Genomic DNA, 20,775 nt, shown 5'->3' with positions numbered 1-20,775 from the left:
CGGGAGCAGAGGCAGCGGGGCTGTCCGGCCGCCGGGGCAGCGGCTGCCGGGCACGGAGCCCCGCAGGAGCGGAGCCCGGGGCGTTGCTCCTGCGGGAACGTCGGGCGCTCGGGGAGCCGGGGCGGGGCCGGCCGGGCGGGGCTGCCCGGACCCCCCGCCTTCCCCGGCACCTCCCCCGGCCCACAGCGCGGAGCCCGCGCGGTCCGGAGCGCGGCCATGGGCTCCCGGCTGAGCCGGCAGAGCAGCCTGGAGGAGGAGAGCGCCGAGGAGCCCTGCCCCGGCAGGCTGGAGAGCGGCCGGGGCGACTTCCACCTCTCCTCCCTGCTCCTGCACCCGCAGAAGCTGCCCGGGGTGCTGCGGAAAGCCTCGCCCGCGCCCTACGTGCGGCGGGTGGGGTGGCTGCGGGAGATCCAGGCCACCATCCGGGAGCACAAGCGGGAGCACGCCGTGCACATCCTCCGGCTGCTGAGGAAGGTACCTGCGGCGGCTGCGGGGACGCGGCAGGGCAGGACGGGGACAAAGGGCCGTGCGGGGCCGGGGGCTGCAGCTCCGGCTCAGGGAACCGCGGTGTAGGAGCCCCCTCCCCGGTGATGGGGTTTGCAGCCCTCCTCGGCCGGCTCTTTGTGCTGCCTTTCCGCGCTCCGTGTCCCGGTCATTCCCCCGCTCGGTGCCCACCGTGCCGGGCACCTCCCCGAGCCCCAGCCTGGGCGAGGGGCGCCTGGCCCGGCTGCCGGGGGCTGGGAGGGAGCTGCCAGGGGGACCGCACAGGAGAAGGGGCTCTGAGCTCGGGCTGTGCTCATCCACAGCCCTCCGTGCCAGCCCGCGGCTCTGCTCAGGATTGATGCCCCCCCAGAAAAAAGCCACTGCCGCCCCACTGCTGTCACATCCCGTTATGGCCACTCGGCCAGGCTGGCTGAGATATGTCTGGGAAACCCAAAATGGTTTTAGAGGGGACTTCTGGGACAATCGAGGCTGGGAGGAGAGGTAAAGGGGTCAGTGTATCAGTGGGAGCATGTTTCTGTCTGCCGCCATTCAGGAACAGAGAAGCCAGTGTGCAGACAGTGTGGTGCCAAACTGATGCTGAGGACAGAGCCCTGCTGCTGGAACAGAGCCATCTCCTCCATCCCTCACTGCTACCATCACTTTCCAGCCAAACTCAGCTGCCCCAAACTGCAGGCAGCTCTGTAGCTGGTAGCACAGGGGACAAAGCCCACCTCTGGCAGGGACATAAAACACCATCAGTTTGTAACTTATCATGTTGCTTCATTGGATAACAATCTATTTCATCTTGGGAACATACATTATTTCTTGTCTTAATAGCAAGTGACCTTTGGGTGTGAGTGCAGTGGAGCAGGGACTGGCTCGCTTGGATGCTTGTTCAGCCACACCACCAGCTGCAGGGAGCTGCATGAACAGCCCTGCCTGCTCTGCATCTCCAGGGTTTTACAACACATCTGACAGTGGTGCTCACTGCCCTGGGCTATCAGGAAGTTGCACACTCACAAGTAAGAATTCTCAGGACCAAAAATTACATCTCTGCTTTTCCTGTCCATTACTTTAGCATTCACTTGAAAATTGTTACCAGCACCACATTCTTCTTGCCATGCATGTAGACAGATAGAGGAGAGAACTCTGTGTGTGCACTAGAATGGCAGACAAGGGTTGAATAAGATTTCAAAGGCAGTTTTGGAGAGGCACTATTGCAAGAAGCTTGTGAAGAAAGACAGGCAAGCATTCACTTCATGGATGTGGCAATGTAACATGAACAGACTTTACTAGGGTATGCCAGAGGCCAGAACTACAGAATGTCATTTTCTGTAGTGCTCAGCACCTCTCCTGGAGACTGAAGCACTGAAACCCTCCACAGACCCTGGAGGTCTCCAGAAGGTCCATCTGTGAACAGACAGGGTTTGAGTGCTAAGTCACAGGCCCATATGGAATGGAGGGTCATTTCTAAGCTCCTTTCAGGATCAGTTAAACACTTGGCTTCCCCACATCTGTGCTTGAGAATTACCATGTCCTGAACATTCACATTTTCCCTGCTGCCTTTCCAGTTCCCCATGTTATTCCTGATCCCCATCTCTGCCTCCCCATGTTAAAACAGTGACTGTCTGTCCATCTGCTCACAACTGGACAGTGGGACACGCATCTTGTAACCACAACATCTGCCAAGCAAGATGGAAACCCATGCAGCAACACCACAAAGCCTCCGGTTCACTGAGTGCTCCGAGGTTTCAGAGACAGAGGGTTTATACCACTAACATGTACCACACCCCCAGCTGCCACCCAGTCATGTAATCACCACCAGTCCTCCTCAGATGTCAAATGTCACCTTCACATCAGCCTTTTTTCTAACTTGCAAATTTTCCTCACTCCACAACTGTGTTCACCCCTTACCTTGGCAGTATGGTGCTCTCAGGAGTCACGGATTAATGTGTCCCAGGTGAGGGTCTGTTTGTAGCCTGTAAAAAGAGAGATACCTTGTTCATTCTAGTGGATAGGGAGGATATTTAACACCACACCTCATCACTGTGCCTGGGGCCAGGGTGCAAACACCCCAGGGAAGGCAGAGAAATGGTGGGACTGGAATTGCAGCCTGCTCAGGTGAGCAGACAGCTCAGCCAGACCTGAGGACACGGGATCCCATGTGTGGCTCCTGCTGCTCCCAGCACACACTCCCCATGCCCAGCCCTGCAGGTGCACCCTGCTGGTGTTTCTGCCAGTGGTTTTTGACCTGTGGTCTGCAGACTTCAAAAGGCTGCACACTATTCCTAGGATGTTCAGAGGCTGTGATAATGTAAAGCAAGCAAGCCAGGCACAAGCAGATCCACTAAGAGAGATGTGAGATCCCAGCATTTTAGAAGACTGCATGGAGAACAGCTGCAAACCACAGGTGCATGTGTGCTTTGTACATGAACACTTGGACAGCTCCATTGCACATCATCTATCCCAGAAATGGCCACCAGCACAAGCCAGATCAGTTTTCCTGCTGATCTAGGTGGGTGTTGCTCAGCTGAAGCCCAGGGAGACATTAGACTTACACCAGCAAAAAGTCTGGTATAATCTGTTTCCCCTGTGCTGAGACAATGGCAAAGTGTCATTTTTAAGACAACAGCAGTAAGCCAGCTGAAATGGCAAGAGTTATAATATTCTGCTGTCTGCAGCCACCCTTTAGGTGGTACAAAATTTTCCAAGAAATGAGAGAGGGAGGGAGGGAGGAGATAGGGAACTAAGTAAGAGGAGCTGGAAAATGCCTTTGGGCTAAGAATTTATGGAATATCAATGTGAAGTGAATATTTACAGCTATATTACTTACAAAACCCTCACAGGCAGGATTTATAATGGGAATGCAGATTCATCTTAATGCAATAGCTCCAACTGGGGGAGTTTAATTACTGCTCTGACATCCACTGCTGCATGCCCAGCCATGCCATCCTCACGGCAGCTTGCTTCATCTGTGCACATTACACTTGGTGTAGGAGGCTCCATTTCCCTGAAGCCTTATGGTTAAGGGAGACACTGGCATGATGCCTTGGTAGGCTCCTGGCCCATATCCAGCTGTGGCTGTCTGTCCTTCAGGAGTGATCCACTGCTTGGGTTCCTTGCCTGCTTACGGGTGTCATTTGTGTCCACAGAGTGATGGGGCTGTAAAGTACTTAATTTATTCTCCCTTTCTGTGTCTCTAGCCAGGGTGTCTTTGGGATTGTGCTTTCTGCTCAATCCAGCATATCCAGAACAGGATGAAACACTGGCTTTGATTGATGCTTAGAGTTAAGATCCCAAACCTCTGCCAGCTATGGCTCTGTCCCTGTTGGTGATGTATGTGCATACATCCAGCTTTTTTTCCCCATCTCACTCCATTTATTTTTTTTAGCTCTCAGTCACTGGGTGGTGCCTGAAACACACACTCAGTAGAGCAGTGTGAACATATGGGGCACCCATTTGCTTATTCATTTCTCCTGTCAGCCACATACAGAATGGGGAGAAGACTTGTTTCTTCCCTTAGCTGAGCCCTCTTTATCAACTGAATCAAACCCAGCACTATCTTTACTAGGGAGTTTTTTTGTTCTACATTTCTACTCCTAGGGTATTTTTGTTTTGCCCCTGTGACACTTCCATGTGGATATGTGATCTCTCTCTTTCCCACATTTTTTTTAAATTTAGTTTGTTTTTCACAGCTCTGTGGTACCTTCTGATTGTAATAACTGTGTCAGTATATTAGCTCTTTGCTTTCCTCTTTGCAAGACACAGCTTAGTTCTTTGCAGTGTCATCCATCTGGCCCTGGGGAGGCTTTTTGTTCCCAAAGATGCTGAGGTTTCCTCCAAAGGTGCTCCATGCCCTGGTCCACACAGATAAGTTGCATGGACCACAGAGGTTCCCCTAATTCACACTGTGGAAGATGGAAGAGGAGTTCCTCTGACTGTGGTGTAAAGCCACCTCTAAATTTACCATTACACCCCATATTGCCAGTGCTTAGTTCTTACTGAGAAATTCACAGCACAGCTAAAAACTCATACAGATGGGCAGGACTTCAGCTCAGCCAGCCACCACCAGGGCATATGGCAACATCTAAATACCTGAGAAAGGTCTGATTCTTCCAGAAAAGCCGAGATTGGAGAAGCAGCTTTAGAGCCAGCCTTCCTGCTTGGCTTCTTCAGCAGATTCACACATAGAGGCTGACAAAACTGTGTTTCTCTGAAGTTAATTCTCTGCAGGCTCCAGCCAGCCTGGAAATGATAGAATTCTCACCTTCCTGTGGTAGGTGGAAATAAGGTGGTCAGCCCTAGGCTGACTAGCTCAGATTAACACTGAATCTCATTCTCTGGCTGCCTGCACCCCCAGCACAGTAATGCTGGGTCAGACACGGCTGCTTCACCTCTGCTGGGTAATTTCCTGTACTGGGCATCTGTCTGGCACCACATCAGATTTACTTTCTGATTTCAGAACATCCCATGGATACAGCTCTGAGGAAGCCTGTGTCCCTGACTGTCTGTTTTTGTTGTAGGACCTAGGACTGGAAGGAACATTTCTCAATGAAGTGCTCTACAAAAATGCAACTTTCCTCAACTTGGTGGATCCAATCTCCCATGACCTGCTGATGAGCCTTGCTAGAGATCTGCAATGTCCCAAAAAGGTGAATTCTCCCTGAGCTCAGTGAATATTTTGTGGCACAGCACTATGCAGAGAGCCCTGCTGGGGCAGCTGGTGCTGCAATCAATCCTCCAGAGCCAGGCAGTGTGTGCCCTGGGAGTGGCTGCATATGGATTGTGGGGCATACTTCTGTAGAAATCAGTTAAAGCTACCTCAGAACATGAATGTAGCTGAAGGAGGGGGTGATTACATGCACAGATATTAGGAAATTCCTTTTTGTGCCCATAGTAAATTAGTGACAGAGCAGAGAGCCATCATCACTGGTATCACAGGGGTTCAAAGTAACTAGAGCTCATGGGGGCTCATGGGGCTGCAGAGGAAAGCAGAGATCTCTGCAGGAAAACCAGCTCTCTCTTCCTGGGCCCTTTGCCATAGGTAACTACCTCAACCCAGCATTATTTCCCCCCATAAACTCTCAGAGTTCCCTGTAAAGAATGGTGCTGTAGGAATATATTGCCACTGGGGTTTCAGGAGGTAAATGTGTTATGTGCACGGTATCCCTGCGTGCTCCAGCACTTTCCTTCAGAGGATGAGGAGAGCTGAGACAGAAAGACAGGGCTGAGAACAGACAAACATCACAGATGTTCCAGTCCCACTGCAACAACCAGCATCTATTTCTGTTACCCTTTTTCCACCACAAACACTTGGATTTGCAATGTATCCATTTGCTCGTTAGGCTTGGCAAGTGTCATGCTTGCTTTATAAGGAGAGGAATAGAGTGAATTTCTTTATTCAAAGAGAGATATTAAATACACACAGCTCAGAGCAAGCAGCAGTGCCCCAGGGAATACAGTGAATGCCTGGTGTAGATTAGTGGCATTTCTAACCTTGTTCTGCCATCTCCTGAGGCTCACTGATAACAATTAACCAGTCATGTCTCAATAGACAAACTACATTTAGCCAAAGTTTAATCATCATTATTGGGCTGCAGAGCAGCCTGAAAAAAAAAAAAAAATCTTTCCAAGTGTAATGTCTGTGTAATTCATGTAAGCCTCTGAAGGAAGGGGTGGGTTGTAGCAGTAGTATCTCTTTAACCACACTTCACTTGAACTCATCTCCAGCTGCTCTACCAGACCATCTCCAAGCCTGTGCTGTGCAGTGCCCCTCAGGGCAGGCAGCAGGAGAGGATTTTACTCTAATCCAGTACCCATGTGTTTGGCAGATAACACATTGCCTTTTTTATACACCTGCTTATACCCCCACTCTAGTTTCATGCCTTGTGGATGCAGTGACACAAGTCCCATTACATAAGAAATTATTTTCCCCATTCCTAAGGAAGATGCTGAGCACCTGAATTGCCCTTTAAAGCCAACAGAAGTTTAATTATGTGGTTGTAGAAATTCAGTAGCACCAGCACCCTTCCCAGAACAATGCCAGCCCATGTCCCCTCTCCGACCCTGGCTGAGCATCTGGTGGGTGTAACTGCATTACAGGAAAGCAGGCTGAGTGCAATTCCCAGTCTGTCAGTGGAAATTAAATCAGTGAGGACACAGGAAAGAACAGGAGGGTAACTCTCAGCTGAGAGCCAACAATTGCTCGCAGAGCTTTGTGCCAGCTGCTGTACTGGAGCCTGGTGGGCACGTGCACCCACTTGGAGAGGTTTGCTGCTCTAGGTGACAGCAGAGTGCCAGCTGCAGCCCTGCCAGCACAGTAGGAGTCTAGAACAAGGCACCTAAGCCAAAGGCATGGGCCAGTCCCCATGGGGTTCCTAGGGAAGCTGGGATGGGGATCAGGGGATGCTCAGCTGAGCAGAAGGCTGGGATCCCTCTCCCCTTGGCACAGGAGAACTGCCACACGCAGGCAGCGCATCCCTGGGGAGTTCAGCTGATTCAGGAGCTGCTGAGCAAAGTCACAGTGCAGCTGTTGGCCCCCAGTGCTTCAGCCACTGGCAGTAAGGAATAAATCAGTGCATTCCCTGATGGCTTTACTGCGTGTTCACCTATCAAATCCCTAAATGCACATGTGGCACCATGGCTGGAGGGCTGAGGGGTGGGAATGCAGGTGTCTGTCAGCAACTGGAAAATACAACAGAGAAGGCAGAAGTCCCAGCCTTCAGCAGCTGCCATTTGCCATTGTGCTTCACCAGAGGAAGAGGTTCTGTTCCAAGTCATGGCACTAAAGAACATGTGCAAAAATAACCCAGGAAGGCAGCAACCATGTGGGTGCCTTCTTTTCCTGATGAGTTAGTACAGGGGCAGGAGGGAACTGCTGGCATTGGAAGCTCCCAAACTCAAACCTTCAGTAGCAGAGTGGACTGCATGGAAGTCAGATGGACTATGGGGAAGTAGCCAAAGTTCCCTGTCCTGACATCTCCCAGCTAGAGCACAGGAGGTCGTGGAGTCAGTGTGCTACTGCAGGAGGAGCAAGAAGCACCTTGGGCATGGGGCAAGGGTGCCAGTTACTGACCTTTCCACATCAGGGTATCAGATAACCCCGAGACAGACTTTGGGGAAGCATGGCAACAAGGTAATTAATAGAAATTTAGCACTGTCCTGTAACACAAGGAGTTGGCAGCGTAGGGGTCCCTGCAACAGAGCATTGTCAGTCACCCCTGCCACAGCCCTAGAAAATGAATCCTTCTTGAGTTTCCCTTGCTCCTGGGTAGGCTGTGAAATTGTAGCCCTGCTCTGGGCAGGAACATGCTGGCTGGGCTGGGGTTCTTCTGGCAGTGCAGAACTCCTCCTCCTCCTCCACCCCAGGAGGAGTTGGCACGTGGCAGAAGCATCTCAGGCCTCGCCTTTCCTCTTTCATTCTCTCTTCTTTTCATCGCCTCCCTTACATACATGACCCTGTTCTACTGCCATCTTTATTCCTTTCCCATCTTCCTCTGCCCTCTTCCTTTTCTCATGTTCTGCTATGGTGCAGGCAGTCTAAGTTGTCCCTTTGCTTTCAGGAATATGACCCCTGGAAATCCTCAGACAGGATCTGCAGGCAGCTGATTTACCACCTGACCCCGCACTCGAAATGGCACCGGCACGGGATGCCCCGCAGGAAGTCCCAAGTGTGGTAAGAGCCTGGCAGGGACTGTGTGGATGGGCACAGGGGGATCTGCCTGGGCAAATGGTGCTGCAGCCAAGCACCATCCCAGCCTGCCACCACTGCCCTCCTTCAGAGAGTGGCAGGACTGAAAACAGTGCACAGCATCTGTGGTGCAGCCTCCTCCAAAACCCAGCCCAACACTCCTCTCTTTGATCTGTTTTGCCATTTGCTCCTTTGTGTGTGCTGTTACAGTTCCTCACCCTCTCCAAAGCTCACTGAAATCAATCCCCTGAGGGCACAGCACAGACAAGCCTCCTGCAGGGCTTGCAGGGTGTTTGGCCTTGGGAGCATGGCCAGGGCTACCAGCCTGCACAAACACCCATGTGCCAAACGGAGCTGTTCCCATCTCTGCATCACACCCTATCCTAGTTTGGAGTTTCCCTGACAATGGGAGAAGTGTCCCATTACCAGGCACTACCTCCAGCTGATCACCCCATTCAGCAGGAACCATTCTGGGGTGGCTGGCAGAGAGGTGACCAATCCTGCTTTCCTCCTGCTCCTCTGCCAGCACCTGGAGAGGGCCCTGGGATGGCAGATGCACAGAGAACCTAACTCAGAGCTGCTGGTCACTGACAGCTACTGGATGGCAGCTGCTTTTCACTACTAGAAGTGTATTCAGACACCCACACTTGTTCCCTCCTTGACACTTGCTGGTTTTTCTGCCCAGATAAAGAGCAATCTCCATGTCTTTTAAATCCACTCCTCCTGTTGTCATTTTCTTGGAGCAAACCCTGTTCCTGTTACACAGATCACCACTGCTGAAGAAAAGACAGAGAAGTGACTAAGAAAAGAGCTCATGTCATCCCCATTAGCTTCACAGGAATAAATGCAGGATTGGATAAAAAGAAATGCAAAATCAGCAGCACTCTGAGAAGGGCCTTGGGCTTTTCTGATGCTTTCAGTCTTTGATGTGTGTGCCAGCAACTTAAAATCCCCCATGGGAATTGACATTTCCATCATACCTCTAATTCTGACTCAGAGGCAGGTTCCCAATGCATCTTAAGGAATAAAATCCCTAATACCATGGTTTCCAGGCCATCTGCCTCTTGCATCTGTAGCCCCACTTTGCCACCGAAGCCGAGCACTCCCAATGCTCCCTGCAGGGCAGGAGTGTTTGTGCTGCTTTGCAGGTAGCAACCACAGCACAGAACAAGGCTGAGGTTTCAGAGTTGAGTGAGTCCTTTTCCAGACCCATTCAATGACATTTTGCCATAGGATCCTGCAGAATCCTGCAGATGCAGGATATAGATGGCAGTTCTGACCTCATCCCTGTCCCTTCCCAAGATAAATTTAAAGATAAGAAGTTCAGGACTCCAAACTCCTGCTTGTAAGCAAAGCTCTTCTCCTGCTGGATTTCAGGATGAAGGTCAAACTGGGAGTGTTCTGTGGGATTGCACAGCCTGGGGACAGCAGAGGACTGCAAACTGCTGCAAACCCACCACTTAGTAACAACAGAGAGGATGTTTGTGGCCAGAGGAAGAGCTCTGGGTCCAGTGAGCACCCCACACAGAGGGGTCAGGCCCCAAGTATTGGCCAGGTACAGAACATCTGTGAGCACAAGCAGGGAGAGGGCAACAAGGCAATGTGCAATGGAGGGAAATATAGGTCTAAAGTGGGCTGCCCTGCCTGGCTACCACACCCAGTTACGATGTGTTACATAAAGCATAAATTAATTTTGATTAAATATTTAACAGCAGAGATTCCTCTTTTAAGTGTGGAGATGAAATGTTTTGCAGTTTGCAGCACAAGACGCCTGCAGAGTTGGCATCTGAGGCTGCTGCAAGAAAATGGGTGTTGCCAGGAGCAGGAAGGCAAGAAATAGCTGCTTCATTTGGAGATACCAAGGCCTAAAGTTTGTTTAGGCAGGCTGTTTTACATGATCCAAATTCTCCACTTCCCTCTGTCTGCTAGTGGGAGTATTTTACTATGGTGTCTGTCTCAAACCCTGTGCCTTTGGCTTGCACCCTTCCTGCTACTGAGGTCCTGTAAAGAGCATGGGTGTAGCAGCAAGACTTTGAAGGAATTTCTAAAATCTCATGGGGGTTAAGGACAGGAGGGAGGAATCTCTGCATGGAAACCACATTCAGAAACCAAATTATCCTCTCATTTTTGCAGCCTCCTGGCTTTCACAGAGCTGATGCTGGACTCCCTTGTTCTCTGAAATGCAATTTCTACTTTCTGGCAGCATGTTAGATAGGTCCAGGAGATAATTAGCAAGCCCAGCCATACAGAGAGCTTGGAGCATCTGCCAGGTTTTAATCACATTTGGGCTGTTATGGAGATGTGTTATGGGAGATGGAGAAGACCTGCAGTACAGGAGTGGGATCACACACCAGGTGTTTGTCCCCACTGCCAAACCAGTGGGTCACAAACCAACTAACAGTAGTTACATCCCCAGTCAGAGGGACCCACATCCAGCAGGTACAAACCTGAGCCACCCATGAGCTGGTAAAGCAAACAGGATGAGATCCATTTCTTCAAGCACTGCTGTTTCAGTACACAGGCAGAGCCCATACAGAAATATGGAAGGAGGAAGCTCCGTGCAGGTCCATGAACTCAATTCAACAGCAGCTGGAGGGAGCAGGAGCCATCCAGCCCAGGCTCAGTCTGGTTTCTGTGCTTGACTAAACTGCTGAAGGTGAAGCTGGGAGACAACATGCCCTCTTGGATCCCTGCCTGTGGGTTCCTTGGAGTGGCTACATGCCTTGTAGGAGGAAGGGTTGCAATCCCCAGCTGTGCAGTCACCCAAAGAGACTATTTCAGCTGCCCAGGTGATACTCAGACAAGTTTGCCACGCTGAAAGGAAGGGGCTCCTTTCCTGCAAAATCCTGTCTCAGCCAACAGCCTGCACCCCACTGGCTCTGCCCCACTTGGGTTGGCTGCCTAACCAAACCAGGAAGATGAGCTCTTGCAGATTTACTCTGAGGGTTTTAAAATGAAAAGCTCAAAAGCTGGAGGATAAGATTTCTGCAGCAGGGACTAGCATAACTAGTGCACAATTTTCAGTCCTTTATATCCTAGAGGGAATTTAGTTTTAGCACCATTTTACAGTTGTATAGATCACTCCCACTTAACGAGCAGAACACATCCTAGAGTGTTGTATAACTCCAGCTTCACTTCCTCATTAAATTGATGTTTACTGTGTAAAGACTAATGAATTAAGAAATGCTCCTTTATACATAGATCTTTTAGGCTGTCAGTGCCACTTCTGTGGCATTTTGACAGATGCAGAAGTTTTAGATGTTATTAATTCTTGTTTTCAGAATTCTTGGGGCCTCCTGCCGTGCTGAATTCAAGAAATCTGCTGCCAGAACAGGGTGGGACCCAGAGGGTGTATTATTTTTTGAGGGCCAGACACACTGGGCTGCAGTTCAGAGCAGAGAGGGAGAAGGGTATCAGGTGAAGACAGCCTTTGTCTGGAGAGCTGGATCACAGTCTGGTACTGTGATCAGGAAGCTCTGGATTACTACTGAATTGTCTTGGCAAGGCCATGGCAGGGAACCTTAATGTATCTTCCACTTGCATCATCCCCAGAGCTGTAACTACTTCCTTTCCTGAGCAATCCAAAGGTTTGATCCTGATCCAAAGGATCAAACCTGAATCCACAAAGCAGGCAGGCAGTAGACACAGCTTTATAATTGTGACAAAAAGCCCCCCAGATTTTTCACACAGTGGCTGGTTCTGGAAGAGAAAAGGCAGTTGTGTGTATGGAGTTAACTCCCAAACTACGTGCATATGGTCTGTCCTTTTCACAAATCTCATCACAGCTTTACTTTGCTCATCTGAGTGAATTTCATCATGGCTAATCCAAAGGGGGTGGAGAGCAGAGGATGGAGAGCAGAGGATCCCTTCTGGGCTTATTGCTCCCTTTCTGTTATTGATGTGCCTTGGCCAGACATTGCAGCATTAGATGCACTTTTAAAATGCAGTGAAAGCACTTGTGTCTAGAGGACTTCAAGGAAATAGCTCCAGAGGGCTTCAGATCTTTTTTTTTTCCTTGAAAACATCGCTCAGCACTGAGGCTGACAGTTCTGGCAGATGAGATCCCAGCCTTCACATGGCATGAGGAGAATATTAACTACAGCTTCATGTCACCCTTATGCAACAGGGTAAACAGGCACCATCACTCCTGCTTTGCTGAGAGGAAGCCAAGCCAGTTAACTAAAGCCACATGGTAAACATCATATGGGAGTACAGGAACTGCCCCACACACTGTTTCCAAGAAGCTGCTGCTCACAGAGATGTCAGATGGACAGACATGAGCTGGTGGATGAGTTGTGGACAGAGGCAGGAATTGTGCCCTCATCTTACACTGCAGAGCATCCCAAACACTGCCCCTGGGGAGGGCTCTCAGCAGCATCAAGAGGCCCTTACATTTGGAAAGGCTTGTTGGAGGTGGCAGAAAGGGTCACCCAGCAGCTTGACACTGCCCTGACAGAGTCAGGAGTAAAAAGGCCAAGACTGGCAGGCAAGAGAAGCAGGACACTGATGGAGAGACAGCAAATGAAATAACAGAGATTGCTGGCAGGTGGTAGTTAAAAGCAATCAGAAGAGACCTTGTGCCTTTGTGACTCTTACCCAGGTGAAGGTCTGACAAGGACATGATATTTACAGCAAGAAGGCAGCATCATTCCCTGCTTTGCTAGGAGAGGCCTAAATAATGAAGGGAAACAACCTGAGGCCTTGGACAGATTAAGTAGCAGCAGGAGTAAGGCCAAGGGTTCACAGCCCTCTTGAACACACCTTCAAGGACAAAGTGACAGCAGAGGCAGGAGGAGACAGGCACTCAGCTGCATCAACAACTACAGATTTCCATGTCCCACCCCAGCTGCAGAGGGAGTGAGACAGGAGAAAGGATACCTTCGCCTCCTTTCCACAGCTGGTCAAGAGAACTTGGGCACAAGTGACTAAGGGACTTCTCATGGAAGTGACCTATTTGTGCACTGCCTCCATCTTCACAGCAGTGCCAGCCCAGCCTCAGATCAGCTGGGGCTGGGTTAGTCTAGGTCAGTACTTTTGAGGCTTCTCTTTCCTTTTTCATGTTGCATTAGAGGCAGTTAATGCCAGCCCTGCACAGCAGCACCCTGTGCCACTGGGGAAGCAAAGCAAGCAGATTATGCTAAGCAGGCAATTAAAAAGCTCAGAATCCATCCCCTAAGTCACTGCTCAAAGCAGGGAAGCCATCCAGACATGCCTGATGTTCTGTGCAAGAAAGAGCAGCTGAGAGATACCTGACTCATGGCTAATTAGCCACTACTGGCAGTGCCTGTTAATGACAGAGGGGATATGAAGTAATGGGAATTTCTGCCATCAGCAAAGTTTTGTATTTGGAGACAAATTTAATGTAAAAATAAAAGACTGAGTGGTAGAAAGCTGGTAATTCTCCAGAGAAATAGGCACGAAGTACCCCTCATTAGTAAAATTCTATCTGACTCTTACTGTCTCCTCCCAGCCTTTCTCCACAGCATGGAGACAAGCAAATGCACTGGGACTCCAGGAACATCAACATTCTTGGGCTGAACGAGCTCCCCCAAACCCCACAAAGCTAACAAGAGGTCAGACACCACTGTGACTGCTACAAGTCCCAACAGGGCAGCACTCAGGAGCCACTACACCCCTTCCCTGCAGCCACCAAAGAATTTTGCTGATGAGCAAGAAATTGGTGGGATTTGGTGCTAATGAAAAAACCCAAATGTGCTGAGCCTGCAGCTTCATGGACACAAAGAAGGAGCTGGAAGATGGCCTAAGGGTTACTTCCCTTGGGACAGTCCTGGAGACAAACAACTAGCAATTCATTTCAGGTCTCCTAATTGTCCCATTTCAACACAGATCTCTATTTGCTTATGCTAGCTGAGTTCCCAGGAGGCAGGAGCACTGGCTGAGTGTTAGTGGAAAGAGGAAGATTTTTATCTCCCAAAAAAACCTGGGGAGGCACAAGATGGTTTCACCTCTTTCCCAGCCCACATTTTTCACTGAGAGGGGTTTTTTTTTTCCAGACACCCACAGGTCCCTCAGGCCCCTGCTCTGCCTGGATTGATCCAGGGTGGATCTCCCATAGCCAGGCTCAAAGTACAGCCTAGGGACTGCTGGTAATGCCTGCTGAAGAGTAGAGCTGGCACCCAGGGAAGGGATAAGTGGCAGTGAGGGTGGCAGGAAGATTCCTTGTCCATGGGAGAAAGGCCAGACCCCAAGAAGGGAGTTGAGAACAATGCAAAGTAAAACCTTTCACATGAGAATCAAGATGTACCTCAAAGAGCTCTCATCCCTCAGCAGGGCTGGACAAGGGTTGCAAGCAGGGTGCTGATCCCTTACAAACAGGACTCTGGGCCAGCACCATTCCTCAGTGGATGCTGCATCCCCAGGCAGGCAGTAGGTGAAGGGCTGCTGATTGCCCTTGTTTCTTGCTCAAACTTTCCAGGAATTTCTCACTTGCAGCCATTTCTCCAGCATCTGAGGGAGTGGGGGGTTGTTTCCTCTCCAAGCTCGTTTCAGATAATACAAATACAGTCTGCTGCCCTGCATCCAGGGTCCAGATCCTTGTTACATGCAAATCCTCACAATTACAAATGTGCCCTGAGCAGCAGTTGCAGAAGCAGTAGGTTAATCCAGCCCCCAGTGCTCTGCAGCCTCTGTCCACAAGGCCCATGGGCATCAAGAGCCACGTTGCTAAGTAGCTGTTGTATCTCATACAAAGGAAAAAAAGCCTTTTGCAGCTGAAGCAATCTTAAAGCCTGTTTCAAGTGCAGAAATTAGGGGATAATAGATGACCCATTTCCCTGGAAATAAACCTAGTATTTTCTCAGCTGCTTGCTGCACAAGTGACTGAGAGCTTGGTGCCCTGTGTATCATGCCCCTCTTCCTGCCAAGCAATAGAGCTTAACAGAGCTCCAAAAAATACCAAGTGTCAAATAATTCAGAGTAAAGCATCTACCCACATCTCCTTGACCCATTTGTGACTGCAGACACATTTACCTCTAAAGCAATAGAGAGAGTGGGCAGCTATTCTGTGCCTTGCCCTGGAGATGGGGTTTAGCTGTGCCTCTTGGAGCTGCCCAAAACACCGAGGAGGCGAGGAGGAGGCTGCCAGGGTTCACAGCATGCGTGGGGTGTTGTATCTCATGCTTCAGCACTTACCAGAGAGCTGAGGGCCTGGCTGCAGCACAGGGCTGTGTCCCCCAGGATGAGGCTCCTACAGACACATCCCTACAAGAGGCATTTTTATAGGCAAGAGAGCAGCTTAAACACAGGAGGGAGCCCCCAGTTCTGAGACAGGAGGCCCAGAGTCACCCTGGCAGGTACAGCAATGAGGGCAAAAGGAAGCAGCAAAAAATACAGGAAAGGAAAGAAAAACAAGCCAGCAAAGAAGGGAGGGCGGGCTCTGGCACAGGACAGGAGGGTTTAAGCACATTCAGCCAGGAGCAGTCCAGTCTGGAGAATCAATTATGGGAAGATAATTTGTCTGCTTGATTAAAGCCTCCTTGGGGTATTGGCTGGTTGCTGGGGAGAGCAGCAGAAGGTACCTGTTCTGGTGAGAGCACGATCTGTGACTTATTACTGCAGTCTCCACACGGCAGTCACAGGAGGGGAGGCTTAACAGGCAGACACAGATGAGCACATTGCTTCTGTCTTTCAGACATTTCCCTTCAGTCATCACTGTCTGCACCCAGAGCCAAGTCACTCCAAGGGGACCCCCAGAGCCTTTCAAACTTGCCCCCTGTTAAGGAAGCTGCTGCTGCAGCCGTGACAGGAAAATCAGCACCTGAATGCTGAGGGCAGGCAGCGGGAGCGGTGCCGGCTCAGACGTGCCCTCCAGTGGTCCCCACTCCAGCCTGGTTCCCATCCCCACTCCAAACTAGGCTCCAGCTCTGGAGATTTATACAAAGGAAGGTCTGAGGAGGCTTTGCACAGACCGAGACAAGGCTTAGGGCTGGGGGAGGTGCCCCTGTGTTCATGTCTCCTTTCTGTGTCCCCCACACACCCAGGTGGGGTCATCTGCCATGGCCTGACAGCACTGGGGAAGAGAATTTCCAGGAGCCACAGGCTGCATTCATACAAACTGGGCACTGAAGTAGTTACAGGCTTCTTTCTATGCTTGTTTATTCCTGTATTCCTCACACTCCCAAGAAAGCCTTATTCTAAACCCCTACAGGCCAGAAAAGGCTGCTGTATCTCTTGTAGCAGCCCTTTGTGGATACAGGGAACAGTTGCCCTGTGCACTCAGGCTCACACTCCATTTCATTTCTCCCTGTTCCACCTGAGCCATATGAATGCACACCTGCACTGTGCATTGGATGCTCTGTTCTGCTAGAACAAGTACTCCAAACATCCAGATAAAATACCTAGCATGGCTAAAAGGATAACTCCTTTTGTGCTAGGGGAAACCTGAGAAGTTTCCAGCTTCAAGGCTAATCTCTGATAAATTTCATACAAGATGAACCCTCTTTTGTGGTAGACTGTGCTACACCACTGCCAGTGATTGCTGACAAACTATACCAAACCACACACATTGTTTTTCAAGAGAGTTGAAGGAATACAGCTCCCAGACAGCCTGGGGTGATCTCAAGCATCCCTTGGATTAGCAGGAAAAGGGAGACTTGCTCAGTGCCACCCAAACCACAGCATGCACAGTTCACAACTGCTGCTGCAGAAGGTAAAAGAACTGCACTGCTGCTACAAGCAATGTGGTGGATTAATTCTTCATAGTCCAATCTCTAGTGGAGGCATATCAAGTACCATCTTCAAGGCCCTCTGGCAACCTCCCTCATGTGCTCAGACCAATTATAATTCCCCAGTACATCTGTCCCTGCTGTTTGACAGTACAGACAAGCACTGCTCCCTTTGACCCCACTGTGATCCACTGAGGTGTAGTGTGGGTCATTTGACGTGTAAATATTTAGTAGGTAATACATTTCACTTAAAATGCTTTAGGTCTGAATAGAAGTTAATTCATGCTGTTATTAGCTCTCTGCCATGAGAGCTCATTAGTCCAAATGCATGCTTGCAGATACAGTTTCAGCCTTGCACAGTGAACTCCCACGGGAAATACAAGGACACATAGGAGTAGCCTGAAAAAAGTACTGCTAAACCCAGAGCAGGAATTTGTGGGCTTAAGAATTGACAGGACAGGCCACGAGGTCTTTCTGCCTCATGCTCCTACAAGGAAGTGTGGCTGCAGGTTTGTGCCAGTGTTGAATCAACAAAGGGTTGCTGCCTGCACCGGTGCACATTTATCCCCTTGTGTCAACACATGCTTATAGGGGATTATTAAGAGCTGAAATTTCTAGGGTGCCATGAACTGCATATGTAAAGCAAAGCTACAGAGGCAGTGCCACAACCTCTGCACAGCTCCAGCAGAGCCTGGCAATACTGAGGCTTGTAGGGACATTCTCACCTGCCACGGGAGCTCCTGCGGTGCTGTAGCCTCCTCCGAGGAGATTGCATGTCCCCATGTACCCATTGCTTTCAGGGACTGGCTGTGCCACAGGTGTGCAGGACACTACAGAGAGCCAGATAGGAAGAGTGGGGACCTTCAAAGTGGTGGTTAATGCTTAACCCACCCTGATCCTCCCAAACTCAATAAGGCACTTACAAGACCCCTTGAGCACATGACTGGGGGGGTCCTACTATGGGTCCCATGTCCTTAAGGCAAGATGTGTCTGAAAGAGCAGCAAGAGTAACACAATTTACACTCCTGGACTAGGTTCTCCTATGTTACACTAACACACATTTCTACTCAATTTTGCAATGTATCCCCCAGCAGCTCCTGTAGCCCCACAGTTCCCACTTCTCACAGCACTCTTACAAACACACAGTCCATCATTAAGCTCCACACCCCACTCCCTTTGCGCACCCAGCAGCCTCACAACACAGCCTTCCTACCTCCTCCTCGCTCCCTTGGCCAGGCAGACAGCAAAAGAAATGGCTGAAGCCATCTCTTAGCACCCTTATGCCCTCCCCGCCTCCTCATAGCTGCAGCAGATCCCAGATGATCTGCTGACCACAGAGACCCAAACAGGCAGCCACTGGTGCTGCTCACTGACTAAGTGCTGCTTGTGAAAGATTTTAAAGGGACACACAGTAAATCCATTCCTGGAGTGCAGTTTGCCTATCTAGTGTTTTCCTGATGAAACAGCCATTTCCCAGACATTTAACATGGCTCTCCTCTGTAGCACAGACCTTATCATTCACCTGGAGAGGCAGCTCACAAACAGCCCCCACACAGTGTAAACCAGTGCTCTTGGAAAGTTTGCTTACCTTGGTTATTTTTGCTTTCTATGCATGAGCCGCCTGCATGGGCACATACAGACAAACCCTTTGACATCTGCTAGTGGGAGACACTTTAGCAACCTGTGTTGAGCCAGTTCTGGCAAAGTTCACGTGTAAGTGCTGAGAATACACAGCAAAGCCACAGGACAGTCTGCCCTGAGGTTCAAATGATTGTTTCCCCAGTGAGCTCTATTAACCCCTTCCTTAACATTCTAGCCCATGTTGTTAATGAGTTCTCCCTGTCCCAAGTGCTCTCTCACTTGGGGGAGATGGATGGGAGTGCTCCCCTTCATGATCTCTCTGTCTCCCCCTCTCCACCATCAGCCTGAAGACCAGCCTGCAGAAGAAGGTGAGCCAGGACTCCATGGATTTGTCAGGGATCCCCCTGACCATGCGGGATGTCCACCGCATGGCCTACTACCTGCAGAACAACGGGGACCACCTCACCTCGGTGGACCTGAGCTTCACGGAGCTGAACGATGACATGGTGCGCCTGCTGCTGCCCTTCCTCTGGGCGCTCCCCAAACTCACTCACCTGTCCCTCAATGGCAACCGGCTGACGCGGGCGACCATGAAGGAGCTGACTGACACCATGAAGGACATGAACAAGTTCCCTTGCCTGGCCTGGGTTGACCTCGGCAACAACGTGGACGTCTCCTCCATGCCGCAGCCGCTGCTCGTGGGCCTGCGCAAGCGCCTCAGCCAGCAGACCACGCTGCCGACCATCTATGAGGCGCTTGACTGCGACTCTGAGATCGCCGGCGGGCACGAGGGCAGCCAGCCAGAGGATGAAGCAGCCGGAAGCACCCCGCCACGTGCTTTTTCTCAGCAGGGCTGCGAGAGGTGACTGAACAACGGGCCGGCGCTGGCACACGGAAGCAACCCCAAGGAGAAGTTTTGAGTACGAACATCAAGCAGAAGGCCAGCTTGACCGGCTTCCCTTGGCTCTTTTCTCTCGCCTTCCCTGACATCTTCCCCCCCACCTGCTGTGAGACAAAAGCCTGTCGTCCCCCCACAACGTGCTCCGCTCCCTCCCCTCGCTGCCAAACCCATTGCCCACGTTCCAGAGAGGAACCGGTGACTTACAGTGAACCTGGTCCCCAGGCAGGGTCTCACTGGAAGACGGGAAAAGACCTGTCGGAGTCAAGAATATCCTCCAGCAGCCATTGGGTTGAGGGAAAGGGATTGGGGGGAACCTAAAACAGAAACAGGCTTGTAGTTTACTTCCTTTCTTCCTTTTCCTATGCACCTTGGAAACCTTGGGACCTGCAGCCTTGAGTGTGAAAGGAGGTACCCCAAGAGCCTAGTGCTGTGGAGCTTAGTGGAAGGGCTCAGAGGCCAGAGCTGGAGCCCGGCAGTGTGTCTCCCTCTTGTGTCTGGCTCCTTTTGTTTTGTTTTTTTCCTATTGTGTGTTTTGTATGAACGTCTGAACAAAGGGACCTGGTCAGAGACCATTGGATCACATAGGCTGGGGCGGACACATGGCTTGGAACTGCAGCATCAGGATATTTGCTGTGTGACCGGGGTGAGAGGGAGGGGAAGGAGGTATGTGTTGGTGGGAGCATGGGGGATGGGATGAGTTGGGATGGGATTGGGAGGAGGGGGGAGGAGAGGGAAGGGGAACGTTCTCGTGGATTAGTAGGATTGGTTTCAAAAAGTGTGCTTTTGTACTAAAATTACAAGTTCCAAGGTACTACAATTGCAAGTTCCAAGTGAAATTGAGGAAAAGCTGACAGCTCAGCACCTAACTGTGGCACTAGAGGAGCAAGCAGTGAATGTGCCAGAGGTGGGCCCTTCCCAATCGGAAGTGCAAAGCTTTGGCTCCTCGTGGCACTTTGTACACCTTGTAATACAGACACGTGAGCAGCTGCATCGCCATTTCCAATGCTGTCCAAAACCCAAGTCACTGATGCAGAGTTTCCAGTGTTTTCCACATTGCTCATGCTCTATGTAAACATAATAAAGAGTTTTCTTGGACATGAGCGTGAAGCACTTCAGTGTCTGAGTATCTGGGTTGTTTGCAGATCTTGGAATACCAGAGCCCTCATGCAGTGCCTGAGGGACAGGATCAGGTACCATTCACATTGGGCAGTGTGGTTCATTCCTTTAAGGAGAGAGAAAAGTGGGTGTTCATTTGTGGTAGGCTGCCATCCTTCATGTTGCAAGGGGCTGGTAGAAGTAAACTGATGAGATTTAGCTGATATGTCAAGTCCTCTCAATTATCTGTCCCCACAGGAATTCAGAGTGGATGAGTTGTTGAAAGAGTTAAAAGTTAAAGAAATGAGACATATTAAAAGAACCACCATAAAAATCCTCAC

General features: G+C 50.4%; 1 protein-coding gene across 1 annotated transcript; it reads left to right on the top strand.

The window, feature by feature from the left end:
* The first annotated feature begins 190 nt into the window (after window positions 1–190).
* On the top strand, window positions 191–20,449 carry LRRC75B (leucine rich repeat containing 75B). Its single transcript, XM_058851739.1, has 4 exons — window positions 191–474; window positions 5,007–5,135; window positions 8,046–8,158; window positions 18,782–20,449. The coding sequence occupies exons 1-4, from the start codon at window positions 217–219 to the stop codon at window positions 19,302–19,304; spliced, it is 1,023 nt and encodes a 340-aa protein (XP_058707722.1). The 5' UTR covers window positions 191–216; the 3' UTR covers window positions 19,305–20,449.
* The last annotated feature ends 326 nt before the right edge of the window (window positions 20,450–20,775 follow it).

This window comes from Poecile atricapillus, chromosome 16, assembly GCF_030490865.1.
Source record: "Poecile atricapillus isolate bPoeAtr1 chromosome 16, bPoeAtr1.hap1, whole genome shotgun sequence".
Classification (NCBI taxonomy): Eukaryota; Metazoa; Chordata; class Aves; order Passeriformes; family Paridae; genus Poecile; species Poecile atricapillus.
The sequence above is the reverse complement of the archived record's forward strand: the minus strand, read 5'-3'. Positions and strand labels throughout refer to the sequence as shown.